Source organism: Drosophila subobscura, chromosome U (genome assembly GCF_008121235.1).
Source record: "Drosophila subobscura isolate 14011-0131.10 chromosome U, UCBerk_Dsub_1.0, whole genome shotgun sequence".
Lineage (NCBI taxonomy): Eukaryota > Metazoa > Arthropoda > Insecta > Diptera > Drosophilidae > Drosophila > Drosophila subobscura.
The window spans coordinates 21,232,026-21,255,994 of NC_048534.1; the positions used below are offsets into that span (position 1 = coordinate 21,232,026).

The 23,969-nt window shown below is 45.0% G+C and overlaps 1 protein-coding gene across 1 annotated transcript; it reads right to left on the reverse strand.

The window, feature by feature from the left end:
• Window positions 1-11,779: 11,779 nt before the first annotated feature.
• Window positions 11,780-12,826, reverse strand: LOC117900996 (small ubiquitin-related modifier-like). The gene is made up of 3 exons (XM_034811593.1): window positions 12,417-12,826; window positions 12,321-12,360; window positions 11,780-12,263 (listed from the first exon to the last, which is right to left on the reverse strand). The coding sequence occupies exons 1-3, from the start codon at window positions 12,730-12,732 to the stop codon at window positions 12,251-12,253; spliced, it is 369 nt and encodes a 122-aa protein (XP_034667484.1). The 5' UTR covers window positions 12,733-12,826; the 3' UTR covers window positions 11,780-12,250.
• Window positions 12,827-23,969: the final 11,143 nt, after the last annotated feature.

Consider the following 23,969-nt stretch of genomic DNA (forward strand, 5'->3'; position numbering starts at 1 on the left):
AGCGTAAATTGTAACTTTTTGACTTCTGTCTGACTGTGTCTGTCTGTGGGACTTTGTGTGTGAGTCAGTATGGATGGCACTTTTGGACTGGAGATATGAGCGTGACTGTTTCGGGTATAGTGTGATAAGAATTATTGCCATTTGCGTATTTAAAGATAAGGTTGGGAAGGTGTAGAAGTTAAAGAATCAAAGCAATAATTTCTAATAAAAATATATAAATGAAATCGCTCCAATCCACTACTTTTTATTGAGTCTTGGGTAGATTCTAGTGCCCACGACATTTTCAACTCTAAATAGACGCCGTCGACCACCTCCCATCTCTAATTGCGTAGCTGCCATCTCCAAGTGTGCTGCCACACTGAAAGGCGTGGCAGAGAGTCAACTGAAAGGGAAGACTCTCTCTTGTAATTTGTATATGATGTCATTGAGCTGCCATCTAAGCGATTCTTTGGGGCATGCCACGTATAGGGGTAGGGTGTGTGGAGCAGCCAGCGCGTTTTGCTATTAATTTGAGCTTAGTTTCAGTGGCGCTCGGCAGCACCACAGACAGATGAAAGCTGGCAAATTAAAGTAAAACTTGGGTGGATAGCCACGCCCACTCAATTATGCAACTCACCACACACACACACACACAGCACACACTCACACACAGATATACAAACACAAAATGCACGTTTGCATGTGTTTGCATTGTTGTTAAATATTTCGTTTCCGTTGGCACAAGTTGGCAGCACTGAGGAGTGAGGAGTGAGGGCTGGTTCTGCTTTGGTTGCTTGGTATGCAAAACGAGGCACTGCCAGTGTCAGGAGTTCTCGTCCTGCGTTCGTAATAGTTGCCACAGCAGGAGGATCCGTAGCAGTAGCACTAGCAGTTGCAGTGGCAGTTGCAGGAGGAGTAGGAGTAGGAGTTGAGGGACAGCAGCAGCCCAGGAACAACGTATGCCTCCTCGACACTTGTGAGTGTACTCCTATATGGATGGGTAGCTTGTAGCAGGGTGGGCCTGTCCTGGGTACTGGTTCCTGGTTCCTCTTTCCTGGCACGCACACTTGGCAAAGTCGAAAATTCAATTTCCTGTTTTTCGTGTTTGTATGTGAGAGAGCGAGGCAAACGTCTCTGTAGATTTTTTCGGGTTGGCGTTTTGCATTTTGCATTGTATTCGACTTACATTTTGCATGCCCAGCGTGAAGTGTACCGTAGGCAAAGGCGAAAAGGGAACAATACTTGGATGGTGCCGGAGAGCCCAAAGGGTTCGCTTCCAAGATCTTCTCGGTGGGAGCACACACGCGAACCACTTCCGGTTTGGTGTGGCATGTGCGTGTTGCCACGACCACCATCCCCCGCTCTGCCACCCTTCGTCTCTCTGCCGCACTGTCGCCCCGTGGAAGTGCTGGCAACGTTTGCCAAAACAATTGTTAGCCCTTGACGCTAAAGCCAGAGACCAGCAGGCGTCGCAGCACTTTTCAATGCAATTTTTGTATTAGAAATTCATTTCCACAGCAAACAAGAGAGGAGCGCAGAAGGGAGTAGGGCCAGGCCGACGTGGCACGGAGCTGTGGCAGCAGCTGCTCGGGTGGAGCTTGCCAAACGGAAGCCCTGCTATCAGCACGTCTGGCAAACGCAAAGAGTTGTCCTCCGAGTGCAAAGAGTTGTCGTGGATTTAAATTTACTCTTGTCATCCATAAAAGGCCAAAAGGCAGCGAGGACTGAGAGGTGGCAGGAGTCAGCAGATGCCACGCCCTTTGCCGCTAACTCGATTTGCAATAAATTTCCCACCATTTCGCACATTCTTTGCGCACAAATGAAATATGAAATGCAAATTTGGGCCCACAAATTATATCAAAGTATATTAACTTCCAGACTTTTCTTTTCTTTGGTTTTAAATCTTTAGTTTGCCATCCTAGAAGCACTTGTAAGAAGTTGAAATATTGCATATTTATTACCAATTTAAATCAATTTACTTATTCGAATTGTAATGTTTACTTTGCCATGCTTGTCATGTGCCGCAGAATAGAAATTCCCCGAAGATATATGTACGAGTATTCCCCTTGAACACATGAAATGTGCGCACTCGTGCTTAAAGTTGGCGGAGCTATATTTTCTTTTAATATCGACAGACGCCGCAGGACAGGTAACTAAGGCAGTAAATGACAGTAAATGATTGAACTGGAGCCCTCGCCCGGGCCAGTGACAAAGTAAGACTGCTTACGTGACCCCCATGGAATCGAGTGAGCCAAGCCCCGAGACTAGGACCACGAGCAGGAGCAGGAGCAGGTCCCACATGATTTCGAATTCCGTGCAGGTAAAATTTCTGGCGCTCAAGATTGCAGCCAGAGAAGGAGCCACAGAGCCAGGCCAGGAGCCAAGAGCCAAAGCCATGAAAAAGTGGGAAAGCAATTCAGATTACTGCAGGAACGGACAGGAAAGCTGCAATGAATTGAGCTCGAAGAGGAGCTGGCTAAAATATGAAATATGAAATATAACTGCGGCAAGGTACGGAAGCGGCCGAAGAACAATGCAGGGGGCAGGAGCACGTGACTGGCCACGGCTTTGGCCTCCCAAATAGCTAGCGTATTATTCATCATCATCATGGGTCGAATGCCAGCAAGCAGCAAGCACTATCCACTATCCACTACCCACCATCCAACATAATTATCCTCCTCATCGACAGGACAACCATTAGCCAGAGGATGCTTCCTCTTGCATTGCCCAATTGCAGCCCCGGACTCGGGAGTAAAAACTCACGCCCGAAATCGCCGCCATTGTTCGAGGATGAAGAACTATAATACAGCTGTAATACGTGATGGCGATTTGGCTGTCATTATTTTTGTGTGCCAAGTGCAAGGGACATTTCCAGCGTTCACTGTAATCAATGAAATTTTCACATAATTGCGGGACTAAGAGAGAGTGCACGAGAAAAGGGACTGCGAGAGATACTGGATTGCCGCAGCAAGTTAATTCTATGATTTTCAACAATGCCATCGAAATTGTATGGTGTGAAGTGCATTGACAACGCTGAATGGTCTCTGCTGGGAACAGGAAAAGGACGCGAAATATAAGCATTAGCACGTTGCCAAATTTCAAGAGGACTTAGTACAGTTTCGACTCAATCTACTTGCAAGTTTTCGCTAATATTTCCCCTCGGTGCCTAGAGCATCGAAAGTTATATATCAAACAGCAAATTGGTCCTCGTAAATCCCACTAAAATGACAAAATAATATAAATTATTTTGCTGCCACTCGCACGCTGACCCACACAGGCCTGGCCAATTTCTTAGCAGAGAAATACAACCAAGGAATGCCCGAATCGGAGGTCTAAATTCCACGCATATTAATATGAATGTAAGAATTTTTTTGCATGCGCTGCACAAACAAAACGTATAAATTCATGAGCACCAAAACCGATTTAGTTAAGCCGCTAAACTGCCTAGACTCGATGAAGGAACCAAAACCAAAGAAAACGAAACGAATAATAAGCACAGAAACTGAGAACAAAAATTGGAAAATCGAGCCGAGTGCAAATACTTGGTGCCGGCTGCTGTTGGAGAGGGGTTGAGAAGGGTTCCTTCCACACACTCACACACCGCAACAAATAAATTCGCCAGAAACACAGATACACACACAAATATAAATACAACAAGATAGAGCCGGGGTGGGTTGAGTGTATCGAATAAAATATATTCATTAGTCAGTGGAAATCTTTATGAAATAATTTCATTCAAATTCAATATTTTAATATAGTTTGACACACCATTTTCAGATATATTTATATACGAATTTTTTGTTAATGGAACTTACTGTTACATACTACTTCGGTAGCCCAATGTACCCTTTCACATACAATCCGCGATTGCTGGGCATATTCAAAGGGCGCCAAGGCGCAGGCATAAAAATTTCATCGATTTCCGGTTAAAGGCAAATATTGTAACCATAAATATGAGCTGACTATAAATATCCAAGGAATGGAGTAAGGGCTCTCCCAAACATGGATGAGTATGTGGTGGGGGGGTGTGCGTGCGTGCGGGTTAGGGCTAGGGGGCGGCCGGGCGTGGCACTTTCACGCCAATGTGGCGATAATGCGATTGCTTTCGGCTTTGGATTTGGTGCGCGCGATTACATTTCGATTTGATTTCGATTTGCTTTTGCATCTACGACAACGACGACACACAACGACATCGGAGTCGACATCGACAATTTTTATTTTCATTTGCTGTTGCTGTTGCCGCTGCTGCTGCCGTTGTTGGCAGAGACAAAATTTAAATTGTTTTTGCCATCGGCTGAAAGCAAATTCTAAATAAAGCGAAACGTGACAGCCGCATGTTCCGCGCAATCCAATTGCAACGAATCAAGGATGAGCTACATAGAATACAGTTGAAAGATTTTGAGAGCGTGGACCGAAAGCTTGTTGACATTTGAGAGCAATTTTAATTTTAAAAAAATGTTCTCTCAAAACAACTCGTTCAATCAATCAAACAAATCAAACAAACATTTCCATTGATTCTTAACAAATATAGGAAATTCACAATTGTTGCCAAAAATGCATTATTTTGCGTGGGATGCGGGAACCGATGTATCCATTCAATTCATTTAGAGCTCACACTTTTTGGCACGCATATTTGTTTACCACTTGGCTGTGCAACAAAAGCACAGAGTTTTCATACCATTTTTAGACTTTTAGGCAAATTGCAGAAGCAGAAACCAAATCAGAACCAACAGCACTCGAACCTAAGCCCCCACCCAGACACAAACCAAAGCCCAAACCATAACCAGAAACAGTTGGCGGCTTTGGCTGCTGGGCAACCAATACGACTAAGTGCCCGGGAGGCAATCACATTGCCATATTCCGATTCCGATTCGGATTCGGATCCGGATTTGTATTTATGCTTTGCATCGCGGGTAAACAACAAATTGCCATTTGGCCATCGAACAAAGCCTCAGCGGGACGCCCAGCGGTATTAAAATGTCCCCAGCTATACAACAACAAAATAAAAAGAAAACCTTTACAATAAACAGAATGAATGCATTGTAAATGCAGCATCAAACGAATTTCATTTGCTGGATTCCCGCGCACTTTTCCATTATTTCATTTGCATTGTCAACGCAGCCACAGGAATTCAGTTTTAAAGAGGAAGCGGGAAATGTAGAAAGAAAATGCATTTAACATTAGCCAAATAAATATTTGTGAGAGCAATGAATTAATTCGTTAAAGTGCGTACTTGAAAATATTTGAAACAAATATTTATTTGTAAAAAAAAAGACCGGACTCTGTAGTAGTTGTAAAGCATAGTAGACCCACTCTTTTTGTGGTCACAAACAATTTTAGAAGAATGAAAATTAAACACAAATTCTCACGAGAACCCTGCCAGAAGGGAATACTTTTGATGTGTTGTTTTTTCCCCCTGCAAGTGCGAGTGGCTAATTGATTTCAATGTTATATGTATGTAAATAGAGAACCCTCTAGCTTTTCGATGTACAAACAATCTTCATGCGGCAACATTTTCAGAAAGCTGCAGCCCCAAGGGGCTTTCAATTAAGCATACGCCCCGTTGTTTGTCGTTGGAAGCTTTTAAACCAAAGCCAATCGTTTAGCAAGTTAGGGGAGCATACAGACATTTATGTATATGTGAATGTATGCAGTGCAAATAACATTCATATTTGTATTTATGAGTTTTTTTATTTTTAATAACTAAAATTTAATGAGTTCCATCCTTAAACACACACGGGACAGACGGTCGGACAAACTCACAGAAGCCACAGACACTGGCGAGGGCTTAAAACTGATTAAAATGAATGACGTTAAGCGGCGGGCATATTTTAATTATTTAATGCTAATTAATATGTTTTGTAAAACCACAAAAGCAACAACAGCAGCAGCAGCAGCAGCAACAGCAGGGGAAGGAGTGGCAGCTGCATTTAATTTTGTCAAAGCGTACTAAGCTCTGTTGACAGGCGTAAAGTGTATCCACCAGATACATGTGGCAAACTATTGAGACAGACTGTAATTAATTTGTTTGTTGACTTGGCAACACACCCGAGAGGACAGGGAGAACTTCACTTCACTCCACACTTTCTTCCAGGCCGAACACGAGTAGATGTGTGAGTAATTTGCGGGCTGCTCGTCAACTTTCTTTGCATATCTCACAGCTGTCAGAGACCGAAAAGTGTTGGCTTAGTTTTTGATGTTTTATGCGGGACCAAGCAGACATCGAGTGAGAGAATGCCTCGAGGACAACTCTCCAAGGAATTGAAAACTCAAGTTGTTGGGGTTGTTCCGGAAAGCAGATAACATTCGAATTTCTTCAACGAAAATATGGAGTTTACACAGATTCCTCTGCCATATCGTAATGGGGAAGGATTCTCCTGCAGGTACCATAGTGGAAAATGATAAAGGCAATAAGCAAAAGTCTGTTAAATACTTCGAATTATTACTGAAATGAAATTTCTTTCAAAATTCTGTTGAATTACTTTTCCAGAACTGTTTTCGAAGAACCTAAAGAACCCATTCCAATGTGAGCGCCTCTGATTTATGCATCACATTAATATTTAAATGTCTCCATTGCCAGGCGGCTTAGGCGGCAAGAAAAAATTGAAACAAAAAGCAAACATCACCATCCCCAGTGCGCAGATCCGATTCAAAGCCCACTCTGAGAGACGACTACCCATGCAATCCATTAAACGTTATCAGCCAGTGACACAGTCCTGCCACAGTTCTGCCACCAAGGCTCATTTCCCACACTCTCCACCCTCTTGTGACTGTTTACGCACATTTGTCTTGGCCCGAAGGGACGGGAAAACTTTTTGAGGGCTAGCCAAACTAGAACTACACACAGAGGCAGAGGAGGCAAAGGATGCTAAAGGTTTTTCGTGCCGCCTTTGGCGAAATTCAATTATAGCAAATCGCATGCAAATGAGTTCTGGCTCGGGGAAGGTGCCTGCAAAAGTTAAACAGCAAGAGGTGGGGGCTGGGAACACCCTCGAAACGTTTTCAATTTCCAAATTGCATTTCCTCTTCTGGTTCATCCCACTCTCCACTCTCCACTCTTTGGTGCACAGACACATATCGTATGTACATCTCTAGCAGCCTTTGGATTTGTTGGGTTTTTGTAGCGTTTGCCTAACTGCATTAAGGATCACACCTACACGTGTCCACAGCTCACCTCCACTAGGTACTCTGCTGCCCCTGGCCCACACTTTGTCCAAGTCATTATTCATTTTTAACTTTGTTATTTTCGCCTCGTCTGCAGAATTCAATTTAGGTTTCTAATTTAATTTTTATATTCTATTTTTTGTTGTACTTTTCGCACTCTGGTAAAAACACGAAAATATTTTTGCCAGCTTAGTTTTTTAATTAGTTGGATGAAACTGCCATTGCCGGCTGCTTGCCATAATTATGAATGAATATATGCATGTAAATGCATGTGCGTGTATTTATGTATGTGTCTTCATATATGTATGTTTATGTATGTGTACATTTTCATTATAGATAGCAGTTGTGGGCGAAAATAAAATTAGAGTTGTAGACTAGCCTTGGGACTTGGGTTCTAATTAGTTTTGTGCATCATTTTCAATTGTCTGACATGGTGGCATGAGCATGATATTAAATATTATAGCAGCCTCAGATACAATTGAACTTTAATTAGTCCATTGAGTGATGAGTTTGTTTCATTTATTCAACTAACAGTAGAAAAAGTGCTTCCTTGGAGGCAAAAGCTTTCGATTTTCTGTCACATTCATTTATGATATAATTGCCAGCTCATTTTTAAAACCCATTTTCCCCACACGTTTTTGCCCTATTAAATGCGGCTTAAGTCCAATACACAGACACGGTTATGTGCACACAAACACACATACATACACACATTGGATCGAATGTGGCCCTCGAATTGCCAGCCAACTGCACAATTTTTCAATCAACTAAAAATGTTTAGAATGGCTTATATTCATTCGCCAACCGATCGAACTATGGTACATCCACATCGTGCTGCTGCTGCTGTTGCTTTCCCTTGAAAATGTGTGCCACAGAGTGAGTCTACGTGCGTGTATCTGTGTGTCGTAGTTGAAAGAATTCCATAAAATAAAAATGTCACAAAAATATCGAGGGAGAAAGAGAGCCAGAAAAGCTAGGCAGGAACAAAGCAAAAAAGGATTTTTAATGGCAGATTGCAGAACGATTCTTTAGATGCCCTTTCCGATATTTAAATTCCATTGATATTCCATGAAATAATCGACAAATTTGTATCATATTTGGCTAAGCTAATAAGAAATGTGCTCTTCTACGAACATCTGCTACAAATAATACCGGAATTACCCGCCGATAGGGTACAAAGCTTGGCACAAGACAGACAGAAGCAAAAGTGAAACAAAGAGACTGAAAAAGAGAAGGGGCAATGGAGCATTAGAGAAGGGCAGAATGAAAGGGAGACCCTACATTGAAGTAAGAGGAGGGTGATGTAGCGCTGCCCCTGCCACGTTTGTTGCGCGTTGGGGAGGCGCATGAAATTGCCATTTCCAATTAACGCCATTGCAAAAATAGTTAAATGTTCACAGAACGATGCAGCAGCTACAGCAGCAGGACCCACACTGACAACTTTGTATGGCTGAAAACAACAGCAAAAGAGAGGCCAACAGTCGGACTGGAACAGAACCAGGGGACTGGTGGGGCGGGGGAGCCAATGGTGACAGTGGTCCACCAGTGGCTGCCATTGACTACGCTCTACGACACCGACACCAGCTCCAGCTCTTGGTTCGGTTCCCATTTTCGGTTTTTGGCCACCAGCACCTGTTCCCATTCCACTTCCAGTTTGGCAATTTTCGGTTACTGCTCGCACAGCGAGTGGCTCACTGCAGCATTTTCCCGTCCATTGCTGTTGCAGTTAGCGGTATGTGTAACTAACTCTATTAACGAAGCGGACACGGAAATACACACCCCCACACCCACACACACACACACACACACTCGCAGAAACCCGCACAAAAAAACAAACTCGAGTGGGAGCGAGGCAAGTGACACACTGCGTGGCCTGGGGACAAATGTTCGCTTATCCTGGTGTGGAGTTCCTTTTGGAGTTTATTTGATTATTTCTGGCATCGATAGACAATCCATGGACAAGTCTTTAGAGCTCTGCAAGTTGTTAAGTATCTCCACATTAAAGGCCTCTGTAGTTTGTTCCACATTTAGTCATTTTGTGTGTCTGCTTTTTTCAGCTAACTCTTCCTTTCCTTTGTAGTAATTACAGAACAAATTCCCCATCTGTCGTATCTATCTTGTCACTGCTCAACTCAACTATGGTGTACACTGCCTCCCTCGACTGATTCCTGTCCTGCGGCAGCTCTGGGGAAAAAACACACCGAAAAAAGGGGGAAACTTGTTCCCATCTCGCACTCTATTTGGACCCCAGCAGCGATGTCATGTTGACCGAATTTCTCGTTCGTGTGTTGATAACGTTTGACCGTTTTTAAATGTCTGCCTCGAAACCACCCACACCCACTCGGCCAGCCCCAACCCAAGCCCATCCCAACGTAGTTCTCATATCTTGTGGCATCTCTGTTGCTCTCGTTGGGGACATCCGGCATGCCGTTCTTTAACTCCCTCGACAATATTTGCACGTTTCTATTGTGTGCGCTGTAACTGCGTTTAAAATGCGACTCGATTTTTATCGATTTAATCAAGCGGCGACTGCTGTTATCCCCAACTCCCCACCTCGCAGCAGTGGGGACTTACACTCTTTTTTTTTTTGTATAGCTCCGCTCCGACCCGCGGGCATACGAGACCAGAACGCCAGCGATTTCCATACGTAATTGCACTGTAATTGACAATTTATTGTGTCAATCGCAATCGAGGCGCAATGCCGCATCGCATCCAGAGCCCGATCCCGGGTGGTGCGGTGCGGTGCGGAGCGGTGCGGTGTGTGTGCCACGTTTAATTAACAAGGCGACAACGATGCCAACGGTTAACAGGGGAGTCGCGGCGGTTGGTAGTCAGAATTGGGATCGGGATTGGGGCATGCGACTTTGGGGGGAAATTTAATCTGTTTTTTAAAACGAGCGCTGGATAAGTTGAAGCAATCAAGTGGAAAATCAGCAATATCGTGCCCAGTACCTGAGCCGGTACAATCTGCTGTGGAGTATTGCGCGGTAGAAAAGGGATTAAATTGTGCCAGAGACTTGGAAATAAAAACCTGTAGTTAGCTTCGTCAGTGAGAAAATCTTCTCTACTTCAGTACTTCAATCAAGACTTTAAAACGCATTAAGTAGATCAAAGTTTTCCTTGCTCCAGCTGCAAATTCGTTTGCCACATCATAAGTTTTGGCTTCCGCAAAGTAAACTACTTTAGCTGGACTTTATTTTCGCTGAAGTTGTTTACCTAATCCTGGCTTACCTTTAAAACAAAGAGCCGTGCTAATTTATGGCCAGCATCCATATCGAAGCTAATCAAAGGCCATCAAGCTGGAGGCTTACTAAACACCACGCTAATAGTGGCTTCCGACCAGGATTTATGTTCGGGCCGTTGGGCATCAAGGCATCAGCGCAGGCTCATCAGCATCCATCTTCGAGGCGTTGCCCTGGCCCAGGCCTGGTCTCTAATTGGCCAAAGACCACGGAAAGGGTCCCTGCCTCATCCTCCAGTGTTGATTAACGTGCCCACCAATTACGCGGCCCATATATATCGAGAGGAAGAGAGAGGAAGAGACAGGGGGAGACGGAGACGGGGATGGGCACCCATATCGACATGGCCAGTGATAAAGTGTGCGTAACAAAAGCTAATAATTGCCAAGGCAACGTTGCCGGCCACGTTGAAAAGTCTCGTCTACCCATGCGGCGTACCGTGGCTTCTCCTTCTGCCACCTCTTCTTGTGTGTGTGCTCTTTGAGTGGCCAAAAACTTTGGCATCATAATTTATAGCTGCGTTAAACAAGCGAGGATAACAAATTAATTTTGTCTGCAGGACCACCAGCAGAAGCTGGAGCTGGAGTTGGTGTCTGTGCTGGAGCACGGAAAAAACCGCATCTCAGGACGATGGCAGGACTTATGAGCACGACGTTTACTCTAGAATTTCTTAGTTGGGCCAATTAATTTCTAAAGTCAGCAACGTGGCCCAGGACGTGCTCTCCGGCTGGCGCTCTAGCCCTGCCCTTTTCCGTCTGTTTGTGTGTTTGAGTTTGGGTTTGGCTGCCTCGTAAATCTTAACGAACGAAAAGCAAAATTCCTACGCACTCTCACCAGAAACACACTCGCGAATGCCGCTCATAAATACAAGTTCCAATGGGCCGGCCACCCTCGAAAACTGATTTTACCTGGCACTCGGGCATAGCCCAAAGGAAGTATTTTAGACTCGAACTTGCAATGATATTATGGTATATTTTTAATAGTATTCATCATACATATGTACATCGTCCATTCTATATGAATTATCTCAGATTTTTCCACGGTAGAGGGCACCCACGAGGCGACTCCCTGATCAAAGTTCATCCACATCCATTCGCTTGTTATTCCACCGTTTGTGGCCATAATAGCCATTGTTTGCGTGTGACTTCCCCTTTCCACTGTTCCTGAAATACGTCAAAATATTTGGCATTCGATGCTCCACCGACATTGGAACCCAAATCGGAACCATGGACCCAAGCTCTAATATTTACGAGTGCGCCTCGAAATGCCCTGCTGCTGTCGCTGTCGTCGTCGTCGTTGTTCTCTGGAATCCCTTACCTTACCCCTTAAGTCATAACTATGCTGCTCCATCTAATCGCAACTTTTGTTCTGCTCTGTTTTGTTTTGTTTTATTGTCGTAGCAACAGAATGGCACCCAAGCAAAACACATAAATCTCGCTCTTGACTTGAACTTGTACGTGAATGAGACGCAACGGGATGGCACAGAGAGGGATGACGACTGTGCGTGTGTGCGTGTGTGTGTGTGTGTGGCACCCACAAAGGTGTTGATAACGTTGTTCTCTGCTTGCCGGACCGAGCTGTACATCTTAATCGTAATGCAAAAGGTGTCAAGTTGATATGTAAACGAAAAACGTGCTGCAAATATTTGCTGATGCCAAATTCCTCGCCATTTTCTCCCGATTTCCATTCTGCTCCGGAATTCGGTGTGTCGTGTCGTATTTTTTTTTTCTAATTTATGAGAAAATGTCTGATTCGTCTGATTTTAGCATACCCTTTGGAGTTTGGATAAGTAGTATATTTATCCAATTTGGTGTGTTTCCGGTTTTCAGTGTCAGGTTTTCGTGTAGAGAGTAGACTTTTGAAAGAATTTATTGAATCTGCCTGCGAAAAAGTGCGATTATTACTTATTAAACAAACATTTTTGTTCTTGGCCCTTACCATTGTGCTCCAGGCACATTCTGGCGCAGCAGGAAATTTTCTGTGGGTGTTAAGTGGATGTTCATAAAATGCTGTTTCACATTTTGTTTAACTCACCAAAAAGTTGTTCCACGGCCATGGCTTCTTTCGGTGGACCTCCCATTATGAAAAATATGTTGATGGTGTCGCCATCCTCCATACCCATGGACTGTGGTGTCTCCGTTTCGTTGAAGAATCGTCCGTTGTATAGATATCGTAAATAATAGCCTCGGATGCCAATTTCTTTTGCAGTTACAGCTTTCAGTTGCTTAAAATTGGAGTTTCTTTTCATAACGAATCCGCGTACTACATTACAATGGTTAAAACAATGGTGAACCGCCTCCACTTTTATTAGGATTCTTTCGACGAATTTCGTATTCTTTTTTTGCGTCATTTAAAACAAAATTTCTATCGTTTTTTTCCCGACTCGAATTATTATTATTATTATATATTTTACGTTCGACTGCTCGACTCGGAATGAAATATTCGTAGATGGAAAACAGTCCTATAAGGTTTAAGAAAAGCAAAGCCTCCTTTTCCATAAATATTTTGAAACATTTAAAAATCAACACTGGCACAGTGTGTCAACTCTAGTATAGATTTCACTGCTCCAAAACATTATCTTTTGGTTATTTATTTTGAAAACTGTTCTTGTCTCTTGCCACATTTCTGCTGTGGATCTTTTTTTCAAATTAACTCTATTCGGGTCAGTGAATTTCGCATAGTTTTTTAATTATAGGAAAAATCAAAAGCGCAGAATGGGCCAACTCTCAACTTTTGTGGAGGGAAACCGAGCGTTACAGATTTAGCCACAAAATCAGGCTAGAAGGCTTGTCAGTAAGTCATGCACACACACACGAACTCATCCACACTTGTACCTAGCATTAATCCACATCCGAGTTATTATTCATGCTGATTGTATGAGCATTTCAGCTTTTATGTGAACCGTAAAACTTTACTTCCTGACTTTTCATCAGGCCCAGCGGCCCTCAACCTGCCACACCTGAAAGGGCTTATGGGTTTGTGGCGGTGAGGGGAGGGAATTATCCTGCAGATACATATGTAGATACTCTAGATATCCCCCCCTGGTTCTGCAGAGTGCGTCCCGCTTCGTACCTATACCCTTTCAGAAAGTACAACGGTTCGAGCATCCACGCATTTGCGATCCCTTGACATGTCCCCAAGTCCGCCTTCACAGTTAACTTAGTAGCTACTAAATCGAGCTGTTGAACAGACAATAGCAAGTCGATGGTCGCTAGAATCGATGGATATGCTAGGGTAGCAAGAGTTTCGCCCCCGAAGCCACTCTTGTTGGTTGTAAAGTTGAGAAAATTTTCAATTTTCAGCATTCAGCATGGCACAATATTTTTGCCTCTATATGTGTGTGCGTGTGTGGGTATGGGCGAATAGTTTTTTAGTAATTCCAGTTACAGTTTGGCCAGCTATACCACCAGGTACCACTCGTATGACTTTGGTTACAAAAGGCTTATTCACACACACACACACACACACACGCATCGAGAGAGAGACTGAGAAGGACTCTGTGTAGTTGCTTCCGTTTCCGTTGGCAACTTTGTCCTTTCATTGCAACGGTGAGCGAGGGATGCCAGTACCAGCTCTGCCCACTCGGCTTAAATATCATTATTATTAACCCTGCCAACTGGTTCTGTGTGTGTGTGATTGTGTGCCACTTAACAGGCCGCCAACTCGGCTTCGGTCTGTGCTTGAGCCGAGCGGATCCTGGGGCTGAGTAGCCCAGACATTGGTTAGGTAAATTATACTTACGGGTAATGCCGCTGCACCTTCCTCGCCACGTCCAACCTGAGCCCGAGCCTGAGCGAAAGTTTTGCCTCGTTAAGGACGGGCACTTCCTCCACTCTCCCACCCACTCACTCACGTAGTTGTTAAATGCCACGTTTCACTTGAATAATTGAGAGCGATTAGGCCAAAAACTTTTGCATTGATTAAGGTTTAAGTTGGCCAAACATTGGCCCAACATTTCTCCCCCACAGCCACTGCCAGCGGCTGTCATTGTTTTCCATGGGCTCGACCCTAGACTCGTGTGTTGGCTGTGTCCATTGGCATTTCCATTCCCAGTACCTGAGGTTCGGCTCCACCTTTGTGTCATTTGCTATCAGCAAATGTTTAAATATGCATTACGTGTGTTATTCTCATGTTCAGCAGCACTTGGGGATTACCCGGAGAGCTGTAGATGAAAGTCCTCGGTAGCCGACTCTCCCCCGAACCATGTCTGGGTCCTGTAAAAATTTTAACACCTTTGGGAATTTCCAACCGAGTGCAGCAGCCCCCAGCCCCCCTACAACTTGTTATGAGATCTTCAAACAATCTAAAGCCTGAACAAGAAATACTTTCCTGAAGTTGGCTTTCAAAACATGAGGAGGAGCATCAGCATCAGAGCATAAGCCTGTAACCGTATAGATATCGATTGTAGGCATAGGGGAGGCGGACTGGATTGTGTGAACAGTAATGTTACACTCTCAAAAGTCAAATGCTCGGGCTTGGCTCATTTTCAGTTTCAGTTTTGCTGTGGAAGTGCAGCAGGCAAGCGGAGGAGGGGAGGCATTCGTTCTGCTGGAAGGGCAGAGTCGAGACAAACAAATATGAGCACGCTTCAGGTACTAATTACACCTGGGCCAGTCACTAATGAAGCCCAAAATGTAGTCGCAGGGCCCCCGAAAAGCCCAAATGCCGAGCTGCATAAATTGCTGAGCGTGCAAGAGGCAGGAAGGATGCCAGCAGCAGGCCCTGGCAGGACGAGGCAAGAATGTGGCCAGGCGATATGCAAATACAAATCAAATGGCAGGCAGAGGTTGAAGAATGCAGGATGCAAAAACAAGCCATGCCCATCATTATGCCAGCACGGGGGAGACGGCGGGGAACATCAACCCAACTCGCAGAAATATGCGACAGCAGCAGCCAGAGATATGGTGAGGAGGAGGCAGAGTGTGCGGGTGCGGGTGCGGGCACACAAAAAGAATGCCTGACAAAAACTGAGAGAGATCTCTGGGAGACACGAGGCACTGAGGCCACATTATCTACCCAGGGGTAGACAGGGCAAAGGCAAATGTCAAACGTTTTGCCAGAGCTGGAAAATTTGCATGCAAAGCTGGGCGAACAGACCCTAACACGCCCACAGCTACGCCTTAAATGCAGCTCTCCATCGCCGTATGCCTCAGCTATCTCCAGCTCCATCTCCCTCTCCCTCTCCACGCTCCTAACTCGCTCTCTCTCTCTCAATGGTGGTCTCTCCTGTATCCCTCCGCCCCCGTCATGGCTCTCTACACTGCCTTTGTGTGCGATTTTCACAAATGCAAACACTTTGATTTTGATTTCAGAATTTTCTCCATTTTTATACACTTTCAGTCGGGTACTACTGACTGATCAGTGGATTAAAGTGGAGTGGATAAAACTACTTACTTCTTCTCTAAAAATCTATCGTTCAGTTTATCTATGTTCCTGCTGTAAGTTTGTATGAAAAAATGCGAAGACACCCAAGAAAACTGTCTTACTTGGAATATTCTAATAAAAGACAGGGGTATCTAATATAGGGTATCTATAATTCGTTGCACCAGCGCAACTTTTATTCCTCATTTTTTTGGTGTTCTCTTTTTTTCTCTCCTGTGTCCCACGCCAGCAAAGGAAGAGGATCAACTACTGCCACTCACATTCGCATTCACACAGATACTCGCATTTAAAAGGCCAATGTCTATGGGTGTCTGTGTGTGGCTGTGTGTGAGTATTATTTATGTTCTACGCTAGAAATCTATTTGCACCGCACCACAAATCTCAGCTCAGCGAACCCACAGTGAAAAAAGAAGACAAAATAATGGATAGATGGAAACGGAATGGGGCCAGGGATTGGCGAAGGCAAATCCATTCAGAGGCAGGCAGGCAGGCATCGGACAACGCATCGCATTCGCATTAAATCGAAGTCGTTCCCATGACTGCACCACCCACATACACACACACACACACAACACACAAAGAAGACAGCACAAACACATAAACCTTAGAGCCATTTGGCAGCGGAATTGTATGAGAAGCCCAAAACTTGGAGCCTCGGAGGTGCATTCGTGAAATACTTGCTGCTGCAACTGGGGAGAGATATCTGTGCATTCCATGGGAAAATGCTTAGGCTCGGGATTGTGGATCTTTCAAATATTATTTAGGTATTGGCTAAAACAAGATGCAATTTGCAGCTACCAAGCATTTGCATATTTTGTATTTACTTTAATATTTTTAATATTTATTCGAGTTTTAATAGGTTCACGGCAAGAACCACGCGAGCATCTCAGATCGAAGCCACAGGCTTGTGCAATTCCAAGAGATTTCATATTTGGATCAGATTCCCTCTCTGTGGGCTATATTCAATTCGATGTATTTCTGTAAACATTTCAATTAAATACTCTTAGCGCTTACGCACATCAGTAAATTAATATTTACAGGTAGAGGAATTATATATTCAGAATCCAGAGATTTATATGTACTTGTCTTGTGTTAGGGTACTCCCAAGTTCGTGTTTGTTCAAGTTTTTCCTTTGATTTCTTGTAATTTTTGTTGTTTCGTGTGTGCGCCTCTGTTTGGTCTGTTTGTTTGTTGTAGTTCCAGTGGATGCTGCCTGTTGGTTGTGGATTGAAGAGGGAACGAAGGCGCGGCCTCAGCTCTACCCACAGGCAGACACACACAGCGAAACCCGACCGGGGCCAGGGCACTTGCATATCTGTGTAAATTTATGATTGCCCCATTTCCGTTTTTTACAGTCAGAACCAGGAGCAGTCCCCCGTCCCGTCCCATCCCGTCCCATCCCATTGCCCATTTCATGCTCCTGCTGCCGCCCCTGCTATTGACTGTCTGTCTGCCTCTGGCTTCTGTCCCTCGTCCAACTCTGAGTCCGATTCTGTCGCTGTCGCTGGGTCCTGGTCCCTGTGTCTGTGCATGGCTGGTGGTGGTGCTCCTGGTTGCTTATCCTGTGACCGGCATTATTGTGTGACCCCCTTGGGCTGTGCTGCACTTTTCTTGCCACTGCCTTGGTCTGTGTTCTGTTCCTGTTCCTGTTCCAGCTCTTGCTCCTGCTCTGGTTTTATTTTTTCAAATCCAATGCCGCCTGCAGCTGACTTGCGACGGGGGCTGTGTCCTGGTGTACCAAATGCTACCCACGGATTGCCACGGGTATTGACTCGTCGTGGTTCGCTGCACCAACGCTGTCCCTACCAGTTCCACTTCGCCTTCCCCTTTCCATTCCCATTCTCATACCGGGCAACGGTTATGGCTTTGAAGCCTCTCTCACAGATCCGCAGGACCTACAGCCCCACAGCCGTATGGGGTTTTAATTTTGACAGCTGCAGATAAATTGTTAAATGCAGGCCGGCCCCAGTCCCGTTCTCCTGCTGCTCTTCTGAGTGCTTTATGTGGGCTTACGCTTGTAGGTGTGTCTCCCTCCGTGCCGCTCCCTCTGTGTGTGTATCTCTGTGTGTGGGTGTGTGTGTGTGTGTGGTTGCATATAAATTTATCTGCTCGTTTTTGCTCGACCATCGAAGCCGTGTACATTTTTCAGCATTTTTCTTCCAGCTCAATCTGCCGCCCCCTCCACCACCGCCTCCGCACTTTTGTTGTTTGGCATTGACAGGCGCCCATCAAATGCATCTCTCTCTCTCTCTCTCTCTCTCTCTTTCTCTACCTCTGCCTCTCTCTCTCTCTCTCTCGCTGGCGAGCCTCTGGGATGCCTGATTGCAGGCGCTGGAATAAAAAAGAAGAGAGAGACGGACAAAACGAGAGGAAGAACAAAAAGTAGACTGCCACTCGAAAATGCATTGTATCTATCAGTTTGTTCGCGCTCGGTCGGGCCATGAAATATGCTGGAACCGTATTTATGTCATAAATAAAAACGGCGTTAAATATTTCTCCCCACTGCTCTGCTCGGTTCTGGTCTGTTCTCTTCCGCCCTGCGAATCAATTCTTTTTGCCGTGGATCAACATTTAACGCAATTTAAAAAGTTCAGCTCCATGCCAGGCCATGCCCCATGCAGCATGCCCCATTCTCAACCTCATTCTCGTGCACATACATATTTATATTCGCAAATTTATTCATTTGATTGAAGTGTGTCCGAAGTCATGGTGGACGGCATGCTGTTGGAACTAAGTGGAGGAAATGCGAGTGCAAAAGTTTGCAAATTAATTGAGTTAATAAATCCTTTAGAAACGCATATCAGTTTTTGCCTAAGGAATGAGAACCTGCACTATTTGTAGCCCTAAATTCCTGGCATTTGCACAAAGGATATCCCAAAGAGACATCTAGATCAGATTAGCACTCAATTCAAGTCTTTTATTTTGCGCGTTTTACGATTGCAACTTAATGTTAATCAACTTAATGTGGCAATCTATTATTCGGTTGCTTCTGTTCGAACTTCGAAACCTTTTCTTCGCAGTTAGTTAATCAGTTGAATATTGATTCCCTTTGCCGCCCTCCCCTCAGCTGCCTCATTTGATCTCTCAGCAGCAGTCGGTGGCAGTCTCCTCGCTTCATTTCTTATCTCTCGCTCCATTTAACTCAATTTGAGGCAACCGCAGTGCACTTTTCAGTCTTCGCATCCTCCAGGAGCCCAGCACAGCTCGCCTCCCGCTGTGTGCGACAGACTTTTGTCCTGCTTCCGGCACTATCTCACACACACACACACACATGCATGGCACTCAGGCGAAATGAAAACTCAAACCGAAAAGAAGCAAGAAAGAAAAAGAAAAGAGGGAAAAGTAAGTGCAATGGGCTGCCGAAAGCCGCGTTGACATTTTCATTTAAATTATGCACATCAGTTGAACCCTTCCCTCTGGCCACAGACCAAAACATCTCAGGACCCCCTTACCTCCTGCCCTGCTCCCTGGTAAGGGCAAAGCGGCAGCTCTGATGAAGCCAGAGAAGCAGGAGAGGACCAGGGCGACAAAGACGCCGGATAAGCCAAGGTCCTGTATCCACCAGAGCGCCTCCTGATTCCGAGTCTGAGTCTCAGGATGAGGCTGAGGCTGAGTCTGCTATGCCTTCTTTTTCTTCTTCTGCCACCAACTTTTTGTCAACGCACATTTTACAGTTATGGCAATGGCAATGGCAACTTTCTGCCTTCGTTTCCTGCCCCAAGCCCCCACACCACACGAAGACCCCCGCCTGAGGCATTGTCTGCAATGCAGATTCTGATTCTGATTCAGATTGAGATTCCGGTGCTCGCCGCTGCCGCTGCCGCTGCCGACTAATTAAAACGGAAATCCACAATGGCCCCAACCCGGCACTTCCGTTTAAGTAGAACACAAAAGTGGAAGGAATATTTTTTATGTTTCTTCTCTGTTCTCCGATCCCTCGCTCAGCTCAAAGTTTTTTATTATAATTTCTTATACTTGCAGCCGCCCAACCACCCCCCAAAAAATGTGCCCACCCGCCTGCGAGCGCCTTGAAGGACAAGCCAAAGCGCTTGTAAGCAGCCGCTAAGCCCAAAAAAAAAACAGGGTGAAAAAAAAACAACAATAAAAAACTTTGTCAGCCTCCGCCGAATGGTGTAAAATTAATAAAAATTACGAGACAACTTGCGCTTGAGCTTTGAGCGGCAAAAGTTTAGCGACTCTGGCGCGTTACTCTGAATTATTGTCAACTTGGCCGAGATCTTTTACTTCACGGAACTTTGGTCATTCCGCTGAGGCTTAGCTTAGAGCCGAACAAATATTCCATTATCTTGGTTTATGGATTGCAACTCTTTCGGTGCTGCTGCTGCTGACGGAAACCTTTCGTTTAAATTGCCGTTCATTATCGTGCAAATGTTTTGACAAAGCCAAGCCGCGGGATACGACGAATTTCATCCATTTTGTTGCAGAGAAACTCCCTTTTGTTCGCTGTCCCTTCCGGGCTGAACTTATCGCTTACTCCTTTTGTTATTCCGGTGCAGTGTGTGTGTGTGTGTGTGTGGGTGTGCGCCCTAATTAGAATCTCGTTTTAAGGTTATTGTTATTGCGCGTGAGTATCCATCCACACATATAGTTATTATGCTCTGGCTTGATGGTGCCCGAGGTGCCAAGCCACACACACAGCCACTGAAACGCGTGTCAGATATGACTAATGCATGAACATTATGCAAGGATAACCTGTGGATATCCAACACCCATTTCTAACCCATTCATGCCCGAGCATACTCGAATTTCCCCCCCATGTGGGAAGTGCAGATAATGAGGCAGTGCCTGTGGCCATGGAAAGCTTTCGTTGGGGGAATTGCTTTGACCAGCTTCGTTCGCTGTGTGTGGTCTCAATATGGAAATGCATTGTTTTCTGTTGGCTCAGGCCGCGGGCTCAAACGAGCTGAAAATGTTTATGCTGCCAGCTAGAAAAGTGTAGAGGAAATGCACTGGAAACTCAACCCAATTGAGGCTGCAGCTGAAGCTGAAACATGATGGGCATGAGAGAGTTGCTGGCAAGGTAAAATCAATTACACAACTCCGATGACAAGCCTTAAATTAACAACTCGAATTGATTAACTTGCCCCTCAAGGGGAAGTTCTTGCAATTAAATAAAGTTCAAGGAAGACTCGGATGCAGCACAAATGAAAATGGATGCAAAAATTCTAATTAGTTCGGAGAGTGTGGCCATAAAATATGCTTTCACAGCTGCCTCATCATGTGTGAAACTGTCTCTTGTTTGGAGTCCTTGTGTGAGGTGTCCTTCGGCTCCTGCTGCCGCTGCTGCTACATTCAATAAACGAGGAATTTGCCACAAAATGTTTAGACCATTGACGTTGCAGGCATTGAAATAAATTGGCAATTTACAAAAGCGAAGACGAGAAAGGAATGTTTCGGTGAGTTGCGGCAAAAGAATTTGCTGCTCCTGCTGCTTCCAAAAATACTGAAAATAGAGACCAGAGAACAAAGTCCCTCCTGCAGCACAGGTGTTCACTGCACAGCAAAAGGAGAGAATTTGCGCTGCGTAACAAATGTGCATTTAATGCAGTTTTCTCCATCTCCCTGCCACGTCTGCAGCATAACAAAGTAGAGAGGAGAGCAGCTGGCGCTGCCGGGTGCTGCCTCTGTGGCAGTAGCAACGACAAATTACACATACGGCAATCATTTATGCAGAGATGGGATATACGTACAGGCGAGTAGTCAGAGGAACAGACTCCAGTCAGCTTTGACTTTGGTCCAAAAACAAAACGACTTTATGCGCCTGGCCAAAATAAATATGCTGCAACTTTGATGCAGTCGTGCAACAGGCAGCAAAGGCAGAGAGAGAGCTCCGGCAACTGCTGCTGGCACTTGGCAGTCGAGCAGATTATATTGGAAAAAGTTAACTTATTGCATAACGCTGTAAAAGCGCCAACCGTCTGCCATTGGCATAATGAATGAGCAGCCACTCAGAATCTGCTGCTGCCGCTGCTGCTGCTGCTGCGGATCCTGCATCTGCTTCTGCTAGTGATGCCGCTTTGAGTCTCTATGCTTATCCCTAGCTTCCATCGCACTGCATTGCTGCATTGATTCATGACTCGCATCCGCCTCATCCGGAGCCATTTGGCGCTTCAAACCGTTTATGAATGCATCCAAGGCTGGCAGCAAGCTGCAAACTGAATATGCAGATAATTTTTCACTTGAAATCATCGATAACATAATTTGTTTTCACACCAAATTGATGTGCAGTGAAAAAAGGAGAATTATATGTATAAAACTTGAAACGATAGAGCTGATAGGATGCCCTGTACTGGCCTTTACTTTAACAGAATGAATGCGCTTTAGATTCTGCACTCTCTAAGAACTATTCACCAGCATCCTGTATGTTAGTCTTGCACAAGAACTCTGCATACCCAGGATCCAGTCCTCTTCGTTTGCCACTTACATATCTAAAAGATGGAACACCGCAATTTTCAATTTCCCTTCGACCAAACTGCAATCGAAAATTGATGTCATCGCTGCAGAATCAGAATCTGCATTAAATCCATGTCATGATTGCCTTGCTACGAGTCCACTGGAGTTCGCAGTTCAATTTGAATTAGTTTCTAGGAGGCAGAGCCAATGGAAATGTAGTTTTTCGTTGGCCTGGGGAAATGTTCTTGTTAAATCTCTTAACCACATTTGACATAGGCACGTTCTGGCGGTGCTCCGTCCGTCCGTCTGCCTGCCACGTCAACACCTATGACACTTGGCCTGCTGCTGGTGCAGCAATCTTCTCTGCTGCCACTGCTGAGGCAGCACAAAAAATACAAATTGCAAATAAAATTGAAAATTCAGCGCACTGTCTGCCAAAATCAACATCAAGTCAAAGCCTTTTTCGGGGCAGATGTCAGTGCCGAAACCCCAAAAACCAGAACTCCCTGGCCAGGCCATGGCTTATGCCATGCACGCAATGCCAAATGTCATGTGCTCGCAGTGCTCGTTGCTCGGTGTTAGGTGTCGCTGCTCGGTGCTCGGTGCTCAGGGCCCAGTTATCCTGGGTATAAAATTGCGGTTGCCTATTTAATGTCTGCCAGATGCTGTCGTTGAAAATATTGTCAAGGTGTCAGTAGTAAAGTTAATTTCTGGCCTTCTAGTCCACTCGCCCGATGCCTCATGCCAGCTCCCCCCCTCCTGTTGCCTGCTGCCTGCTGCCAGCTTCCTGCGGTTGTGGCTCGGTGGCTCTCGGTCTGTGTCTGTGTCTGTGTCTAACCGCTCAGCTGTAAAAGAGCTGGAAAGCCAGTCCGGTGTCCGGAGGCTAGCCAGGATCAGCCAGGGATTGTGTGTGGGTGCTGGGAAATTGGGCAGAGTGTCGTGTGTCACCGCAAAATGAGTCTCATTGGAAATGAACGTGTGCAGGTGCCCCCTCCCTGCTGCTGCATAAAAGCATTTTGGTTTCACTTCCCCTTTGATGTATGCGTGGCACACCCAAACATACATATAACATATATGTATGTATATATGTATATCCATTTCTGCATTCCCAACGATGGCCAAAGTTTGCTCTCTGACAAATCAGTTTGCCTTTTCCCTTTATTTTTTGTGGGTGTTTCGTGTCATTTTTCGATTGATAGTTTTTCAAGCTTTCAATTCGCTTTTTTTAGAAGCAAATTCCTGCCGCATCTGCAGAAGCAATCAAACTTCATTAAAAAGCCAACTTCCAGAGCATACACTCAATATTTATGTAAATTCGGGGGGCTTTGCTCTGCTAAATTTCCATAATTATATACAAGAGAAAGGGGAAATGGCGGAAAGACTTTTCGATGAAAGATGAAGATTGCTGAGCAAACTGCAGTGGCGAAGGGAAAATATGTGCGGCCAAGAAAAATGCTGAAGAAACAAAACGAAATATAATCAAAGTTACTTGGGTTCCAAACCAAAACGAACATTGGATACTCTACAAAAAAAATACACTTCGGGGAGGCGGCATATGTAGTTCCAGTCTTAACAGCTTTTCCTCATGCTAATGACGCTCTTGCTACCCTGCAACACAACTTTGAAGGCCTTTGCTGATGGTCCAAGTGGCATGGCATATCGAAAGCGGAACTTGGTCGGGAGCCCACTCTTGCCCGGATGCTTCTGTTGTGGTTACCAACCCAAGACGCCAGTGCAGATCTGCACTTTGCTTTCTTTTTAACCCCCCAACGTTGTTCCTGCAATGCCATC